The 20365-nt window shown below is 33.4% G+C and overlaps 1 protein-coding gene across 1 annotated transcript; it reads right to left on the reverse strand.

Annotated features, from left to right (window-relative positions):
- Window positions 1-8397: 8397 nt before the first annotated feature.
- LOC129760017 (E3 ubiquitin-protein ligase CBL-B-B-like) lies at window positions 8398-19852 on the reverse strand. The gene is made up of 2 exons (XM_055757596.1): window positions 18060-19852; window positions 8398-8506 (listed from the first exon to the last, which is right to left on the reverse strand). Exons 1-2 carry the CDS (start codon window positions 18602-18604, stop codon window positions 8398-8400), a joined length of 654 nt encoding a protein of 217 aa, XP_055613571.1. The 5' UTR covers window positions 18605-19852.
- Between the last annotated feature and the right edge of the window lie 513 nt (window positions 19853-20365).

Raw genomic sequence — 20365 nt, forward strand, 5'->3', positions numbered from 1 at the left:
GATAGTTTTCAGGGACGGACAATCGATCTCAGTTGTCAAATGCTTTGCCAGGGGTCGACGAAAAGGGTCTTCCATATAAATAAATTTTTCACTATTTTTAGCAATATTGACGTTATTATACAACGGATTGCTTTGAAAATTTGCACACGGGAGTTTTGAGGGAAAGGCAATCGATTTCAGATATCAAAGTTTTTATAAGAGCCCCCAAAAGGGGTTTAGCTTATTGGCAATAATTGCGTTGTAATGCAATGATTTAGTCGAAATTTATACACGTGGTTTTTGATTCCTGATTTCATATTCAGTAGCAGACGACAGACGAAGTGATCATCCAATATTTTTGCAATTATTACTTAACAATGAATCTGGAAAATGCTTGGCAATTGACTTTCATACAAACTGTTCATGACATATTCCAAGTTGAAAGCGAAACGGAGTTCGTATGGGATCAGCTAGTATATGACATAAATCTGACTAATATGACAAAGATATTACAACAAATTGACAATAAACTGACAAAAAAGACTAAATTTTGACAAATGTGGTAAAAACATGACAAAAATCTTAAAAATACCACATTTTTCTTATTTTTATCTTTTTATCCTATTTCTAGATAGTCGTATTTTTGTCATTTAATTTTAAAACTTTTGTCACATTTAAATCATTATTTTGTCATAATTGTCACATTTTTGTCGTGTTTTGTTATTTTACAGTCAATTTTATGCCATAATTTTGCCATGTTCGGTCAAATTTTTGTCATTTCATATTTTTTCAAAATTATGTGATTTTTCTGTTATATTTGTCAAACGTTTGTCAATTTTTTGTTAAAACATTTGTCATATTATTGTCATAATTTTGACAAATTTTAAAAATTTTGTCATATTTTCATCATATTTCTCATATGTAGTTGTGACGAATTTTTATCATTTCATTGTAAACATTTTTGTCAGATTTTCCTAATTTTTTTGTCATACTTTCACGGTGAAAAGTTCAGCACATTTGTCTTTATTTTGTCATGTTCATGTCATAATTTTGTCATATTTTGTCGTAATTTTGTCATAGTTTTGTCTTTCATCAGCATTCTTCTCGTCAAAGCGAACACTTATTTCTCAACCATCCCACACACCTTCCAAAATCCTTAAAAATAGCGATTCCAGCAGCAATTATTCAATTTACAATTCAATTTAATAGATTCGTCCGAGCTTTGTCATTCAACTGAACTTAATGATATTGGAATGAAGCTTTTTTCACTTTCAGTATTGTTTTCCTGAAAGTGAAAATGATGTTTGGCTTATCTCATGAACCTGCAAAGAGCCTGAATGTATACTGACAGGACAACAGATGTTGCCGATTCGTGAATGAGTGGGCAGAGTGCTTTCGAGATCCCAGTGATTTTTAAGTTAATTTTCCGCTTAGCTGCGAAACGGCTCTTTCCGCTTCGGATTTATTTCGCAGCGAAGCGGAAAATGAACGGTAATGAATTTTTTTCTTGCTGGGATTGAGCTTTCTGTTAATTATCGCATGAACTCAGTTGGAAGCAGGGGTGCCAGGTGGTTTCGTCAAAAATCAGGACAACGCGAAGCTACAAATTCGATTATAATTGAGAGGTTTTTATGAAAATTAGGACAATTCAGGATATTTTAGGGATCAATTTTTAAAAATTAGGACAACTCGAGAGTTTTTGAAAAATCAGGACGGTCACTCAAAAATCAGGGCAAATCCTGATAAATCAGGACACCTAGCACCTCTGGTTGGAAGTGAGCTGACCGTACACTGCAATATTGTCCATTTAAATGAAATATTTAGAAACGTCGCTGGTAAATTGGCAACAAAACACAGACTTCCGACAATCTAGTACTCCACTTTTTTTATCGGAAGTCTGTCGGAAGTCGGAAGTCCGGACTTCCTAAGTAAAATTTAGTGCTGACGCGTTAATAAATTCTTGGTTTTCGCCTGTCAGACTCGTGGTTTAGTCTAAGTTAACGGTGATTAGATTCATGGTTTCGCCTATGCAATGAATTTTCAAATACAAGTGCGACTTATGATCGTTGCCTGGGCATGAATTTAAAATTTTATTCGTTATTTGGTTTCTGGACTTTGTAATCGTTAAATTTTCTTTTCGTTGAAAGTTTGCTCACACAAAAATTACGAGGATTAAAAAGCCGATAAATTAACAAATACTTCTTAACCCCAAGGGCTCTAGCACACTTTGTAGTCGAGAAATTTATCAGCGGTACCAAAAAAAAGGGTGTGTATGACTTGGATAAGCAGTTTGTCATCGTCGTCGTACAGTGGCAATCATTCTCTAATTTCCAACCAACCAACCAAATAACCGACATTCATCACCATTCAGTTATCATCGCCTGGCCTGGGCCCGAGTGTCAACCTTTCATATTCCCAAATACGGTACTGTCAAGGCTTTTTTGGAGCGACGCCAAACAACGCCGCGTGTTGATTGAATGATGATGATTCAGTGAATCATCAGTATCGTGACCGTAGATGACCACCGGAGGCCAAACCCTGACTCTGTTCCTGTTGCTCTCTAAAAGGTATTCCTACGTACGTATCCATACTTAACCCATATGACATTCAGACGGGGACCCATCTATCTATCTCCACCTCACAATGTATTTATGAGTGTCCGTCCACACCGGACCGATTCTCGGTGTGTGATGAGTTTTGTTTTATTGCGTTGATTGGATCCGTTTGTTGGCAAATTGATTTACCGGATGCAAATTTATTCACAGAAATTCACAAAAAAAAAGTTCGGAATGTAGCCAGAGCTGCCTGAAAATTGAACCTGAAACAAATCAATACCGGTTCGGGAAAACGATTCCAAAAATAACAACGAAAACGAAAAAACTTAAGAGGAATTCCAGCCCCGAAAGGCAGTGACAAATTTGATTGGACCACTAATACCGGTTTCCGAAACTAGATCTTTTTGAATTCGATCATTATCTTTTTCTGTTCGGAGTCAACCATCCGTTCATGGAACAAGCCTCTGGCAGCCAAATATTATTCAAAACAATACCTTTCACGAGGGAAATGTTTCTGGTTTGTGAACATTGAACTTGTCTTGTTTTTTTTTGGCTTTTGGAAAGTCATCCGGATGTGTAACAAGAATGTGACCGACATTTCGAATGCTGCCTTTGAGGAAAATTTTATTTAATTAATCTGCCTAATCTCTGAAATGGGATGCGAAATTTTATCTTAATCAATTGACAAATTCGAGTCTAAAACAAAATATATAGTCCAATCGAACATCATCAATCATTTCATGAAGCATGAAACCCTCGTGTCAAATTGCAATCGATATGTAAATCATAAATCAATTTAGGCTAGAATTGTTTCCCCTTATCTCCCCATCACCTCCTTGGTTTCAGATAAGCTCTACTCGGAGCCAAATGTGGCACAAGACGGCAGGAAACTTTTGATGAAGAAACACTCAATCACTTCTTTCGATTCCGTACTGAATGGTGGTGGTGAGACGCAAAATATTCTTGCTACAGGGAATATGTGCATATTCTTTGATCCTGGAAACACCACTCTTTGAAACTGGGCCTCGGTGCCAACAATAATAGAAGCCGTGTCGTAGGTAATTTGTATTCTGCTCTAGACCTTTTGTTGAGCGCGATCAAAGAAGGAAGAGAAGGTATTGATTTGCTTGATTTTATTGTCATTGATATCACCGTATCAAGACCGTATATGGCAGACTAGGTGGGTGGCAAATTGGGATTACTTTGGCGAAAATGTTCAGAAAAAAGTCTATGGTTATATCCAGAAATAAAATATTTCGAAAATACCTTTTCTGTTAACATCAGCCAGGAATCAAAACTATTTTTTATTTGTCGTTTTTGTCAGCTCTTTCACCTTTGTCATTTTTGTTATTTTTGTCATATTTGTCATTTTTGTAGTTAAGTTATTTTGTCATTTTATTCATTTCTGCCATTTTTGTAATTTTTGTCGTATTGGTCCTTATTGTCATTTTTGTAATTTCGGTCATTTTGGTCATTTTGGACATTTTGATCATTATTGTCGTTTATGTCATTTTTTTTTCATTTTTGTCATTTTGTTAAATTTGGCCATTTTGGTCATTTTGGTAATTTTGGTAATTTTGGCCATTTTGGTAATTTTGGCAATTTTGGTCATTTTGGTATTTTGGTAATATTGATAATTTTGGTCGTTATTGTCATTTTTGTCATAATTGTAATTTTTTTCATTTTCGTCCTTTTTGTCATTTTTATCATTTTTGTCATTTTTGTCATTTTGGTCATTTTGGTCCTTTTTGTCAGTTTTATCAGTGTTGTCATTTTTGTCAGTTTTATTATGTTTTGTCATGTTTTGTCATTTTTTGTCTATTTCGTCAATTTGGTCATTTTTGTCGTTATGGTCATTTTGGCCGTTTTGGTCATTTTGATCATTTTGGTAATTTTGGTCATTTTGGACATTTTGGACATTTTGGTCATTTTGGTCATTTTGGGTCATTTTTATCATTTTTGTCATTTCTGTCATTTTTGTCGTTTTAGTAATTTTGGTAATTTTGGCCATTTTGGTCATTTCGGTTTTTTTGGTCATTTTGGTCATTTTGGTCACTTTTGTAATTTTTATCATTTTTGTCATTTTTTAATTTTTATCATTTTTGTCATTTTTAACATTTTAGTCATTTTTGTTATTTATGTCATTTTTGTCATTTTTGTCATGTTTATCATTTTTGTAGTTTAGTCATTTTGTCATTTTTTTCATCTCTGCTATTTTTGTAATTTTTGTCGAATTTGTCCTTTTTGTCATTTTTGTAATTTTGGTCATTATGGTTATTTTGGTCATTTTTGTCATTTTTGTCGTTTTGGTAATATTGGTCATTTTTTTTTCATTTTGGTCATTTTTGTTATTTTTGTAATTTTTGTCATTATGGTAATTTTTATCATTTCTGCCATTTTAGTAGTTTTTGTCATTTTTGAGATTTTAATCATTTTTGTAATTTTGGTCATTTTTGTGATATTTGTCATTTTCGTACATTTTTGTAATGTTTGACATTTTTGATTTTTTTGTCGTTTTTGTCTTTTTTTATCATTTTTGACGTTTTTGTCATTTTAGAAATTTTTGTCATTTTTATTATTTTTTTAAAATTTTGTCATTTTTGTCATATAAAGATTTTTATCATATTTTGCCATTATTGTCATTTTTGTGATATTTGTCATTTTTGCTATTTTCTGAAATTTTTGTCATTTTTGTAATTTTTGTCTGTTTTGTTATTTTTTCGTTTTTGATATTTTTTGTCATTATTGTTATTATTGTAATTTATTTTTCATTTTTGTCAGTTTTTGATTTTTGTCATTTTTGTAGTTTTAGTCATATAAAACATTATTGAGATTTTTTTTTGTAAATTTTTATCATTTATTGCCATTGTTCTCATTTTTGTCGTTTAATTTTGTCTTTTTTGTCATTCATGTACTTTTTGTCAGTTTTGACATATTTTTCGCTTTTGTATTTTTGTCATTTTTGTCATTTTAAATGTTTTCTGACAAATTTCTAGACTTTCGCATCGAGCTGTATCAAACTTCGTTATATTGGATAAAGACTTAGACCAGTGTTCGGCAACCTTTTGGGTCAGAAGAGCCAAACGCTTCAAATTTTCAAAATTTCAGAATTTGAGAGAGCCACATTAAAGCTTAATTGTTTTTGTTTTTAATTTAAAATATATGTATGATCAATGAACATCGGTTTTACGAAAATAACTTGAAAACCCTTAGAGTTTTTTTTCTTCTCTTGGATATTTATTTTAAATCTGTTTCTTATTACCATTAAGTACATGGATTCTCTTCAGGATCGTCAACTCATCTAACACGGTTTGATTTTATATCAATTTTAATGCGATGGCAAATATCGAGTCAAGAAAATTTGAAATCTATGCCAAGCTTAAATACTATGCATGATGTTTAAATTGATGATTTGAACATATTAACATAAGCAGAATATGTCTAGATTCTTCGATGAAGAATAGCGGATAAAATATCAAAGTAAAGGGAAATAAATTTTCTAAAAATTATCAGTCTTTTTTATGACATTTCCCAGATTTAGCTTATCCTTTCTAAAATCCAGAAGTATAAGGTTAAATTCAACCAAAGTTTATGTAGCCGAAAATTCATATCTTAAAAAATATTCTCATGACAACTGGTAGAATTTTCCAAAAATCTCGTTTTATGTCACATGTTATTCTTCAGTATTGTGCGTTCAATTGAATGAAGAATGAAATTATACACATTGAAGATCATTCATCCATGCATGCTAAATCTTAGATTACTGGAAAAAATCTGTGGTTTGGCCAGTATAAATCTGTAATAATTGAATTTTGTATTCTTTATTGAAAATTCGTGACAAATATTAAAGAAACAGTACATTTTAACAGGCAAAATCAGTTCAAGGATACTTTAAAAGTTAATTTATAAAAATAAATGCACATCAACGGTGAATAATTCTTATTCATAAATGAAAAAATATTATGTTAGTTAAAACATCGTTCAAAATTTTGTGTTTTTGATAAATATTAGCTGCATGCATCACAATCAAAATTTTAAGTGTGTTCAAAGACTCAAAAGTTTATTTTTTTTTTAAATACGTACAATTCAATCATTAAAAATCTACTTTGGGTGTAAAGGTCAATTTTGTTGTTGATCACAAGTATTAGGTTGTGAATAATTTTTGAAATAAATTTTCAGAAATTAAAGTTTCATTCATTCTCAATGTTGAATAGAATTTGAAAAGCTGTCAAACTTTATTTTGTAAGTCTCAATTCTTATTTTCGGAATTTTGTATTTGAATTTCATGTATCTTTTCACGTTTCAGCAAGTTATTTATTGAGCTTTCCAGACTTTTGCCAGTACGTATCTAGCCCGGGCACATCCGGGCATTTGATTTCTACCTTTCAAACTCAAAACCGTGTAATATCCAGGCTAATCCAGATAAAATCTAGGTATTTTCGATAAAAAGCTAAAGAAAAGCTGAAAAATTAAAAACAACGAAAAATGATTTTCACCAATTCGAATCAGCGGCGTTCAAATCTTATCTAACATTTAAAAAAAATGCATTTTTCGCTAAAACAAGTTGCAAATTTACAATTCCGTAAAAAAAGTGAATTAGTCTGGTCCTTTTTCTCCGATATTCAGGAAACCGGACCGGACTGGGCATTTCCCATTTTTTTCTTAGAAAATCCGGACAAGTCCGGATAAAACCGGGTAATTTGGAATGCTGATAATGTTTATGTATATTCAGATTAATGTATCTGAATATACATATACATTATCAGCAATGATCGTTTTAAATTTAAATAATTAGTACAGGATTGAGGTGGTTTTTCCAATATTTTTAAGTTGTTACGTGTCATAGTTGTAAATATTTTTCAAATGGTTGATTAATTCTAATACGATTTTTTTAAATTGCAGCAGATCAATTATCATAGAGGAGAAAAAAGTTATTTATATTGCTTAAAATGTAAAATTTGATGACAGTTATGTTGTTTAATAAAAAAAAAAACAGAGGCTATTTAAGAACAACTTTTTGTAAAAGTTATTTTGGTTTTCCTGTTACCTAGCTACAGTTCAACTTTTGTGTTCGATTGATTCAAAAATTTACACACGTTTTGGGAATAAATTGTTTGGTGTAAGTTTTTTGTTATTGTTTGCATTAACGATAAATTGATGAAATTATAAATTAAATCTTGATCTCCATACTGATGCTTCAAAAAACAGTGAAGAGCAAACATTGTAAAATGACGCCATTTGGCCCTTTCCGCTTTTTCCTACAGTGGATGCTATTTTTAAATTTTCTTGTGGACCTTTGAAATCCGTGTGCCAAGTCACAAGACTCAAATATTGATTTCGTACATTTTTATAAATATTTTATTCAAAAAAAAAAAAAAAAAAAAAAAAATATATATATATATATATATATATATATATATATATATATATATATATATATATATATATATATATATATATATATATATATATATATATATATATATATATATATATATATATATATATATATATATATATATATATATATATATATATATATATATATATATATATATATATATATATATATATATAATATTTGCGCAGTGAGCTAAAGAGCCGCAGCTTTATGTCCAAAGAGCCGCATGCGGCTCGAGAGTCGCAGGTTGCCGACCTATGTCTTAGACCATAATGAATTCTATTACTTTTTTCTTAGCTTAAAGATGATATTTTTAACTTGATACAAATTAGCTTTTACTTCAAATCATTGTCGGGCTAAGATAGGCATTTCATTGCTTATTAATAGTATGCTTTTTAAACTTTCTAAATTTAAAATTTATTTTTATTCACACATAAATGAAACACTGTGTCACATTCTGGTTCACTTTAATCGAATCATCCGGTTAAAACTTTCGTGGACCTGATCGCTGGATTGGAGCGGTGTCACCTCGGCATCCAGGGACTTGGAAAACCATCTATCGGCCGTGGTCCTGTAAAATTTTAAGCACTTATTGAAAATCTTCAATATTCATTCTTTAATTAACATAAACTTACCATACTTTATCCTGAATCCTCTTAACTAAGCTAATTCTGATCCACATTTTCACACGACCAGCCAAACCGATTTTCGTTTTAAATTCTTCTTACTCAATGCAAAAAACCTTCTAAGTTTGAAGTTTTTATTTTAAGAAATTATTCCTTTGCATTGAATACATTTTTCTTTGGTTGAAAGAAAATTTACTTTGTTTCCAAATAAATATGCAATTGAGCAAATGTCTTTTGAATCAAAGAATTTGTTCAAAATCAAAGTCCAAAATTATTCGATTCAAAAAATTAATTCTATCTTTCTAAAATTACTTATTTGAAACAAAACCATAATTCATTGATTCAAATAAAACAGGAGATTGAATCGAAAAAATGAATTTTTTGAATCAAAGTCAGTTTTGTTTTGTTTCAAAATCCAAGTTTTCTCTGCGTGTACTTGATATGGTTTTTATTAACATCTATTCTCAATTTATGTTACGTATAGGCTGGTTGAAGCGAAAAAAACATTCAAATTATATCTCAAAAAGAAACTATTATCACACCCAATGTTACCCAAACATGTGTGAAAGAAATCATTGTTGGCTAAAATTTTCTCACCGTGAACTAAATCGGTCTGTCCTATATTTTGAAATCCTGTTCCAAATTTGCTTGAATTTAGAACAAAGGCGTATAACTGTTGGGAATTTTGAAATCGATAACTGCGCTAAAACACCGATTTACGCCACCGGCGCCAGCCGGACTGTTTTATCGTAGTCGAAAACCGTGTTTTGCATCTACCGTTGGGACAGCCCTAAGGGGTAAATAACTATGGGCAGGCATTCTTACACGCCTAGCTAGCTGCAACTCAAAAAGTAGGGAGACAATTTTAAAATGAAGAGGACCAAATTCCAAAAAAATTATTAATGTTTGCTTTATCTTTTATAAGTCACCCTGCAAAATTTCAACATAGACGTTCCGTTATATTTCAGATCTTGTCCGAGAAAAAGTCTGATTGTCCTCAACTCTGAACTCAAGTCACAAATATTAAAAGAAGCCAAATTTGGTGAGATAATATGTTAATGGAAAATCTTTCCATAATAAAAAATTTAACAAAAAATATCATTAGTCAGATGACCGATACTATATGGTTGGCTTCCTCTCATTTACTCTCAATTGAAAACGCTCAAAACTGATATACTGAGCGCCAGCGTTACTATATTGAAAAACGTTCAAATCCGTAGATTGAACAAAAAAAACGAAAAATATACTTTAATTTTGGAAAAATCTTGATGACCTTTTTTTTGCTGGCGACCATCAAGACAAGACGTCGAAGGTGAAAAACGATTCGTCACTCCGTACGACGTGACCATCACTTTCAATGATCAATTTCAAGGCTCTCCAAGCTGCCCTGGTAAAGTAATTACAACCAGTCCTTATCAGTACTTAAATTTGTTAAGTGAATGTTTTGAATGATTTATTTTTCCTATAGGTACAAATTCAGGTTCATTACACTCAAAGCCGACTTCTCGAAAAAAAAAAATAGAATACGATACAGAATATTTTCTAAACTATAGTATATAATTAACAGCGACACTAGCTAGCTATAGCTTTAGTAGGTTTCACTATAAGCGGTTTAATTGTAATATGTTACGAAATTTTTACACCCTTCTGTTTTTAATGAAAGATTAAATATTAATAAAATTTTTAACTTTTTTCCGTATCGCACGGTGTCTCTGATAGAATCATTCAAAAGCTGGGACTTTCCCCCTTTCATTTGAGCCCAAATTTGAAATAATCCACCGGGGTCTAGAACAAAGGCAAATTCAGTTGAAATTTTGTTAAGGACAGTAAAAGTGGTGTTCTGAAAATTCAGAATCCCATCATCAAATGTCTTCCTGTTTCTTATGAATTCAACCAATGCATGATTGGAAAACAATATTTAAGTTTTCTGTTTATTTGATTTGAAAGGTCCGTTGGAAATTATACCTAAATAATTTATAATTTCGATTCAGTGTTCTCAATAATAGTCGTTCAATGGACTCTAGTCGAAACGGGTCGAAACAAGTAGAAATGGATTGACAGTTGATCACCTGTCTCTTTCCAATTTACTTCGGCCAATTTCTAGCCGAGCCGGATTGGTTTCGACTAGTTTCAACTTGCTCCATTGAACAACGACCTGACTAGTTTCGACCAAAACATTGGCTCGTTGAACATCTACCAGTTGACAGAAACCAGTTGAAACCGATTTTTACCAACCGTTGAACGAAGCTAATATCAATCTTGTGCATCGTGATCATATTTTCACTGGTAACATCCTGTAAATATTCTCATTAAAAAAAATTCAAAACCATCCCGATAGTGTATCATTTTAGTTTTGAGTCAACCGTTAAGTTCACTTGTCATACGCATTCGCATGCATGAGCCATCAGTCAGCAAAATTTGATCACGCGCATCAAATTGATCAAAGTTTGGAAAAAAAATCATTAACATATCCCCCTAAAAAGAACAGAGCAAAAAACGATTCACCTTTGAGGTATTGATGAATTAATATGTCGCGACCGCCGCGAACGGTAGCTGATGTTTATATTTGAAACCAAGTCCAGGAAAAAACACCTGCTGCAACCCAAACCAGTCGTCGCCGTCGTATTGTTGTAACACGAGTGACGGATTAATTGCTTTCTGATGACCCGAGGGAACCGGCAACAGCAACGAATAAACGAAAAAAAATAGCATCATTGAAAACCGTTAAACCGTATTTTTTTGCTGCGAGCGCGAAAAAAGGCCTTTCACCTGTATTGCAGACAGACGTTGTTGGATTTTATGGAGGTTTTTTTTTTATTTCAATTTTATGCCATCGGTTAATTACTGACACAATTAAACGAAATGGACCCAAAGTTAAGCGTGTGGGTTTTTTTTCAAGAAGACGATTTATTTTATAAATCGAATAAAATGTGTCAACGGTGACGCCAGGTTTTATTTTATTTCGTTCGAAATTTCTAACATAGGAAACATAAATTAATGTGCTACTAAGTTTCATTCAAATTCTGCTAAGAAACTGTGTCTCAAAGTCAGGTCTTCACTTAATTTACGCACGCTAAGCTTCGATGAAGCTAGCCGGAAATTGCCAAAGAATAACCATAAATAAAACGACCAATCCGTAACAAATGAATAACCACCACCCCATTTGGAACCAATGGTCGGTCGTTGTTGGACAGTCAGTCAGTCAGTCAGTCGGTGGTCTTTTTATTTAATTGCAGTTATTTAGCTGATTGAACACCACTAATGGCCCAAGGAATATTTGCTTGACAGACCAGAAAAAAAAAACAAAAAGAAACACAACAAAATGTGATGCAAAAAAAAATGAAAAAAAAAACAAACATAATTGAAATAAGCGACGCAATTTTGCCAGATGTCCTCGCGGGTGGCGCCAAGTCCAGTCGATGGGTGATGAAACTGATGAATGAATGAATGGATGAATGAGGGCGAATGATAGCACTCGACGAATGTCGGCGATGTCAAACCCACACACATTGACCCACAAATGTTTACTCGCCGTCACAACAGCAAGCAGCCAGTGGCGGTCACTTTGAATGGCTTTCGAGTTTTCTTTGGCGCAAATTTTTCTGCCCGAGATTAATTGTGTTATTTGGTGATGAGTTTTTTTTTTAACATCAATTGATAAACGAGAAAGAAGTATGCGTTTGTGCTTCAATTCGAATGACATCAAAATCAATCACTCAGCTTTTTAAAGCCTTAAAAACGCGATCAACACCAACTGTCGAAATTAATTTTACACCAATCCAATTATCTCAGACAAATTTATAGTCCAATATAATGTTTGATTTTTTGTTTATAAATATAAGTCAAGTATGTTTACTTATTTTTTTCTTACTTATTAAAGAAGTGTAGTTTAATTACTCGAAAACACAACACAGTTTTTGTTTAGGCCATTACCGAGCCGTTAGAACTGATCAAATTTTGAATCGAAACTCGACCCTCGAATGAAGTTTTTGTCATAATCCAACCTTCAAGAAACTACTTCAAAAACAGTCGAGGAAAAACTCTGTTTTGTGCTTCTCCCAAACCAAAATGTTTCAAAAGCGATGATTTTTAGTAGTCGGTTAATTTGAGTCACTCTAATCAATTCAATAAAAGTTAATTTTGAATGATAGCAGATGAGAGTGCTATATGTGCCGTGATCCAGATTCGATCTTATGACCTCTGGCTTAGAAGACTTGAACATTATCCTCTAGGCCACGGCCGGCGGCAAATTAGGCAATTTAGTTTTGATTTTCACCAATTTAGAGCTAAGTTGGTGTGAGGACTTTCACGAACAAATATTTGGGACTAGGGAAAAATTGTACTTTCTTCTTACTTCCTTTGTTGAAACTCTTTCATCCTTTTTGATGATTTTTGAAGGCTTAATACTTTTCACTATTAATCGACTGTTCAACCTTGAACACGGTACCACAAAGATGGTAAAGTTTCATATATAAAATCAAACCATATATAAAATAAAAATTGTTCATTGTTTATTACATAAATCAGCGTATTTAGATGCATTCGTGTATGTAGAAATGTGGTCAAATTTTTAGATCGAGAATTTCGATCAAAAGAAAAAATTAGATTATAAAATCTCAATATCAACTTTGTTTTCAACAGATTTCGAATGCTCGATTTGATTCAATACAATTATTTTACAATATTTTCTCATTTAACTTTTATTTGGTTTACAGGGCTTAAACAGTTTTGTAGCGAATTTTCAATTTTGTTTTCTAAAAGTTTTTCATTTTTCCAAAACAAAGAAAAAAAAAAATCTTTTTTTTCAAATTTTTTTAGATGAAATTAAAAAACGTGGGTTTTTATCTGGGTACTACATGGAACACTGCAAACATTTGTCAGTGAATTTTTGCATTTTTGGCTCTCCTCGGGCTGACTTTTTCTTATTTTCGGGAAAAAAAGAAACAACACTCCTCAGGTCTGATAGTGTCATGAACAGAATTTATTGCAGCGGCTTGAAATACTTAAAATAATTTTTTCTACATCAATTTACCTAGATTCTGCTCATACGCCAGATGTTAGCTTGGCTTAGCTTGATTGATTACTCACATCCACCTTAAATCATTGAACTCGAAACTATTTTCAAATGTTGTCCAAATTGCACGAAATATGGATACATGTAAAAATTTCACTCATTTTAGTTTAAATCCAAGAATTCATATTTACTTTTCTAATCCTAGGGGAGAATGGGGATACTTGATCCCTTTTTCTTATTTTCATCTTATATTTTTGGAAAAATTTAGCAACGCGCCGTCTTTTGCACTTCCTGACAGCGTGTAACTTTAAGAAGCGTTTTCGTGAGACAAAAAAGATAAAAGATCCGTTGGCTATTTTTGCCATATTAGTTCTCATTTCACAGTTTGTCAGCATAAGACAAAGATAATTCTAAAACTTTGTCTACTGCCCTAATGTCATTGCATACTTTGAGGCACATTTTTTAGTTTTTAGATAAATACAGTATTTTGAGTTATTTTTATTACATAATTACTGGATAAACATCAGTTATTGAACAGATATTAGTAATTTCATTATAACCAATGATCACGATCCATTCAGAAGAAAAATATATCTTTTTGGGCTCTAGGGATCAATTATACTCATAACATACATTTTGGAAAACTTCTTCTTAAAAAAAATGAGAGTTTACTATTGCTTTGAAAATATGGCATTATGAAAATCATATTATACTCTAACGATTGACATATTGGATTAAATATTTTTATTGTAATTTTTTCATGCGAGAAACATTTTAAAGTGATAACAAACCACATTTTGTTAAATTTTTCAAACAAGGTTCAATAACTCGAAAAATAAAATTTTTGAAATTTGTTGAGCTAACATGATAGTTGTTTTGTTCTATTTAGCACATTTTTCTAGAACATTTGATATTTGTAAACATTCCTGATTCGAGATATAACGAAGGAATCAAGTATCTCCAGGGATCGAGGAAGCTCATTCTCCCCTACTATTGAATGAATAATATCGAATTCCACGATCGCAGGCGTGGCTCAGTAGAACGAACTCCACATCCCAATTGTGGGAAAAGATACGTTGCTTTTTGTTGATTTGTGCACTTTAAGAATATGCTCCTAAGCTCCTAAAATTTTTAGGTTTCCTAATGAAACGCCTAGTTTCTCTGAAGGTCTCTCGACCTCGACACTTTATTCAAAGCATCTGATCACCTATTACTGGGGACATTGTACAATATTTTCAATTTCATTTTTCTTCCCGTAAAGAAATTCTTATATTCTTAATGACAAATTTCAAAAAGATAAATATGAAAGTGAATATGATTATAAGACTAAATACATGAAATTTTAACAAGAAGATTTCAGTAAATCCATTATTTTCGTTTCCGTTCAAACATGTATAGTAGGGTGGCAGATAGCCAAATGGTTCATTTCGACTTTCGCAAACCGACCATATACATCTTGAAGATTGGTCCAAAAAGTGATCTATGAAAAATTTCAACTCAATTGGACTTTATTAAGGGGTGCCTCAAAGCGCTCAAAGTTCCGATTTTTCAATCCTCAAAATTTGCCGATGATCGATTAGAGTATACAATAGCAACCGATTTTTCGTATTTCAAGCTACATATACTGATTGATTTTTACAGATATTCATAATTTTATTTACACAAGCCTACGTTCGAAAGAAAACGAAATTAATCCCCGTTACAAGAACTTCGAAATCATTTTAAGCTTAAGTCTATAAGCTTAAGTCAATACGCTTTGCAGTCTTAAACAAAGTTGTTAAAAAGATTAAAGTCATCAGTATTAAATACTTAGCTAAACAAAACTTTTTTTGTGATGCCAAAGTTAGCTATGATGTTATTGATTTATTTTCAAAAATTATCAAAATTAATTTTTTCAAGACCTTTTATCGCCGCAACAACATTATTTGGGCAAAATCTGTATTGTTTTTTTTAGGGAATTTAGCACTTTGTAGCATTCATCCCTAAAATCTGTATCTTTGAATGATCGAAGAAGGAAAAATTGATTCAAACTCATTTTTCGTTTCTCATGTGGGTGAGTTACTTATTCTGTCAGAAATTAATCCATTATTTTATACTCTTTTATTATATTGAAAATTTATACAAAAATTTTGAAAATAATGTGTTCAAAAAGAAAAAAAACGATTTTCACTTTTTTCAGTACGAGTAGGATGAGAGCTATGAATTCAAGAAAAAATTAAGGAAAATAAAGTTCCAAAAGCTTTATTCCTTTAGAGTCGAAACCAGAATTCATCTTGATAAATGGCGATATTTTCGAAACACGATTTAGCTAAATAAAGTATTAGAGTTTAACAATCAGTTTTGAATTTATAGGAATAATTAACACTTTTTTTCAATAATTGATTTTTTTAATGTAAAGTTGCAAAATAAGAACATTATAATTTTGTTGTATTATGCGCTGATATAAAGAAGCTCTGGAAAAATATTATAGATAACTTCACAATTTTTATCGAAAAGATCATAAAGTGATGAGTTTTAAAATACCGGGTAAACAAATTACAGAAATTCTCATTTATCAACATTTTCTCGCTGTGAATGTTATAGAGACGCAGATTGTGTTATAGAAGATGTATGAAGTGATAGCAAAATAAGTTTATTGATAAAATCTGTCAAAAGTTTCAGTATTTTTTTAGATTGCATATTTAAAAAAATGTGATTTTGGTCAATTAAATTCAAGGAAAGGAGGAGAGTTTTTTAACTAATTTAAGATTAGACATAAAGGACCCTTTTGTATAAGTACTTAATTCACAATAGATCATATTGGCTTACACTCCCCTGATATAAGTATGGATGAGGGCCAAAAATGTAATAATTTTACCGAATAATTTAGGGCAATGATTTGTCAAATAGAAAGGTTATAAGGGCAGTATTACAAATTCTTTATCTTTCTTTTTGTAATCATGAGAACCGGAAATCATCAATTTTCAGTTAAGAATACCTAACGATTCTGTTCGAAACACTTTTTCGATTGAATTGAACTGCTCGAATTCGATAAATAAATATCAAAATCGAGCACCACGCCAACTTTGCAGCACGTTTTCTCGAAACTCTCATTTGGACAGTTGCATCCTCTGATCCCCAGCGTCTCAATTAAAATTTGATTTCTTGCTTTTACTACCTCGTTTTTGAATAATCGTTTTGAGGGTAAATGGATGACAAATTTTGCTGTGAAGGAAATTTATTTGATACCTTATTTGGGCATGATTGTGCTCTCCAAGCTGTTGGAAATCGAGGAATGATTTAGGGTTTCTGTTTTAGCTAAATTAGGCATCACTTGGCTAACCATGTATGAAAAATTTTGCTCTCATTTTTGCTGGGTACCTCTTTATATTAGATAAAATGAGAGCACGTTTGGCATGATGATGGTGTGATAGCAAAATTTACTGTCATTTTGCCATCAAAGTCTGCTAGGGTGCTGTCTATATCTGTTTTTTGTATAAATGCTACAAAATTCGAAATAAATGTATATTAATTTCTGCTATTACGTTTTATTTGATAGAAAACTTTGTTTAGTTGAAAGGGCCATTCATTGTTAAAACCCCTAAATTTACACAGTATTAAATATTTTTGAACATTTACATGTATTTACCTGCAAATATTTGGGACAAGTTATTTCTACTAAATTTACATGACTTTTGTAAATGAATAAAATGTACAATGGCATGGCATTCACATGACCACAACAATGAAACCGTTCTCACTCGCAATGGCAAAAGTTAAAATTCCAGATTCAGAACTCACTTTCGGAATCCACGCAGAATTCAGATTCTAATTGAAAATTCTTGTGACTTAATTTATCGGCCTTATCAGTGAAAAGTGATGTAATTTTAAAAGAACATTTAGATAATGAATTTTTTTTATTTTTTTCTAACTTTTATATCCGTCTGTTAAATTTTATAATCTTAAGGAGTTCTTACTAAAAAGGACGTCACTTTCACCGATAAATTAAGTAACAAACATAATTATGGTGATAAATCTCTCATAAAATTGTTAACTCAGAATTCAGATTCAGAGTTAATATTCAGCTAGTAATAGATTGACAATCAGAATTTCATATTTGAAATCAAAACCAGACACTAACACCAGATTTCATTATTCAAAATCCAAAGTTGATCTCAGGAATCAAATTTATTTTCAATTCCGAGATGAGAAAGAAAAATCTCAATTCTGAATAGGAAATCAGTACTCTGATTTAAAATCCCGTCGAATGATATCACGTCAAAGTCTCAAGTTTGAATTGCACCTGCAACGGTGATGTTAAACGAGTTTCAAACCGATTCCCGAGAAAGTTGAAGCATAAATAATGAATAATCGTTCAGTCAGGGTCAACATCCTCTTTCCGAGAACCGGGTAAAATGAATGGGTGGACGAAAGCACAAAATAAATAAACAAACAAGAGTCTCTGTTTTTTTTCTGGTTACAGGGTTTTCAGATATTAAACTTGCCTATTTCCGAAGCGGGTCTTCCAGAAGTCGGCGGCGTCTGCCTTGGTAATGCGGAACTGATCCCCGGCAAACAGTCCATTCGGGAAGATGGCTTTCAGCTCGCTCAGCATGTGCGAAAAAACGAGACTCAGCTTCGTCAGATTCCGCCGGTAGTGGGAATTTTCGTCAAACATTTTCTCCTTGCCCTCCTTGAAGAGCTTGATGGCCTGTTTGCACTTCCGCATCAGGTTGTTGATAAAGATGTTGAAGTGCTCGTTGCCATGGAGTAAGTGCATCTGATCCTCGTACTTGGAGTAGATCAGATGCAGCCTCTGGTAGGTATCCGGCAGGATGTCCAGTATAAAGGGGGGAGAATTTTTCAGATTCATCCGGGACTGCTGGCATAGCTTGACGACTTTGTCCATCAGCTTCCAGGTCTTTTCCAGGGTCTTTTTGTCTGTTAGGAACTTTTGTTGGGCGCATGCATCCGAGATTTTGCCCTGGATCTTCGAGAAGAACGAGATGTTCGTTCTCTGCTGAGGACGAGCTCGATTAGTAGCCGCCATCTTGACATTTATCAAAACTTTGAACCACCACTAGCAGCAAACAGACTTAATTCACAATCACAACACATAGATGGCACCACTTCTTGCTGCAATTCGGCCAAATCGGCAGTCCTTGCCTGGCTGGCCGCACTGATTTCCCCAAAAAATAAACCAACACTCGGCTCGGAACCACACAAATTGAGAGGACACCACCGAAAGATCAGAAAAGGGAAAAAAATCAACCCAACCAAACTCACAAAACGCAAAACACCGACCCCGCGAACACCGATCGATTATTTCCGGTTTCACTTTCACTTCCGGCTGGCAGTGGGGAACGGATTGCACCTCATTTTGGAACCATTTCTGCGACAAAATTCATAATGCAAATAAATATTTGACGACACGACGGGAAATCGAACAAAATACGCGACACAACTTCTGGCTGGCCTCCTCTCACTGGGCCAGAAGCAGCAGCAGGAATAATATACACAGAAGCTCGTGTGCACATACACCAGTAGGCCTCTGCTAGCTCCTCTGCGTATTGCTTCTTCACACACTTGACACCTTCTTCACCACATCGACCGCACCAAATCGTGCAGCGATTTGACGTTCAACACCATCCCACTTGGCCCATCGACGGACGTCTTCTTCCGATGTTTTCCACCAACACAACACGAATCTCTCCACAAAACAAGATCCGAGTTCACAAACACACCCTAAAATCTCAATCGCAGATTGTGCGACGTCGATTTGACAACCTTTGCTCTTTCTCACTTCAAACCCTTTCGCTCTATCTCGTTCCCGCAATCCGGTGTGACAACTTTGTGCAGGTGCAAGTGCGACAAAATAACTGTTGTTTGTGCACTGCAACTCTTCCCTCCTGAACACCACGCTCACGGTATACAATTTCCCATGCGTAAAAGTGAGACACCAAGAGCCTTCACTTCAATCGCCGTCGTCGGTCATAGAGCAACTTTCTAGGGCACTGCACTTTCCACTTTCAAACCCAAACCAACCGACGTTGTCGTCGCGACGCACCGAGACACCATCAATAGTGCATTCCCGAGAGAATGTAACTAGAAGTTTCCCCTTATTTTTCTGATTGTGGTTCCAGGGAAACCACACAACCTGACAGAATCACGACGACGCTCCCTTCAATCAATCGCCTAATCACGACAGCTTCGACGCGATTGGGACCTTCTTGCGATATTTCGACACACGAAAGAAAGACGACGACGCATCGCGAAAGCTCGAAACGGACTGACGACGGACGGCTGATGGACGTCCGTCTTTTGTTGGATACACAACTTTTTCGGAATTTGATGGTGTTCGTACCTTCTTTGGTGTTGAAATCTCTTGTGTAGAGATTTCGTTTTTTACCTGTTCGGTTGGCAGCTGGTTTGTTTACCTTTTTTCATGAATGGAGAACTGTCAAATCGGAACGAGGGATTCCTATTGGAAGTTGCAGCGTTGAATTGACAGTTATTCTAATTGGACATTAGGGTTAATTTGAATTCACATTAGACATTCACATCCCTCTTTTTATCGTAGAATTACGTCTTACAGCGACACTATCGGGATGCAAAGTGAAATTCACGAACGGATCTCCCGTCACGAAAATAGTTTCATCAAAGGACAACATATCTTGAATGCGGTCTAAAATCACCCGTCTCCATTTGACTTACCTTACAAAACACAGTGCACGCAACAGCTGTAACAAACACAACACATTCGATATGCTCAACACGTTCTTTCACACATCTTTCACACAAAACCTCCCAT

Source organism: Uranotaenia lowii, unplaced genomic scaffold (genome assembly GCF_029784155.1).
Source record: "Uranotaenia lowii strain MFRU-FL unplaced genomic scaffold, ASM2978415v1 HiC_scaffold_370, whole genome shotgun sequence".
Lineage (NCBI taxonomy): Eukaryota > Metazoa > Arthropoda > Insecta > Diptera > Culicidae > Uranotaenia > Uranotaenia lowii.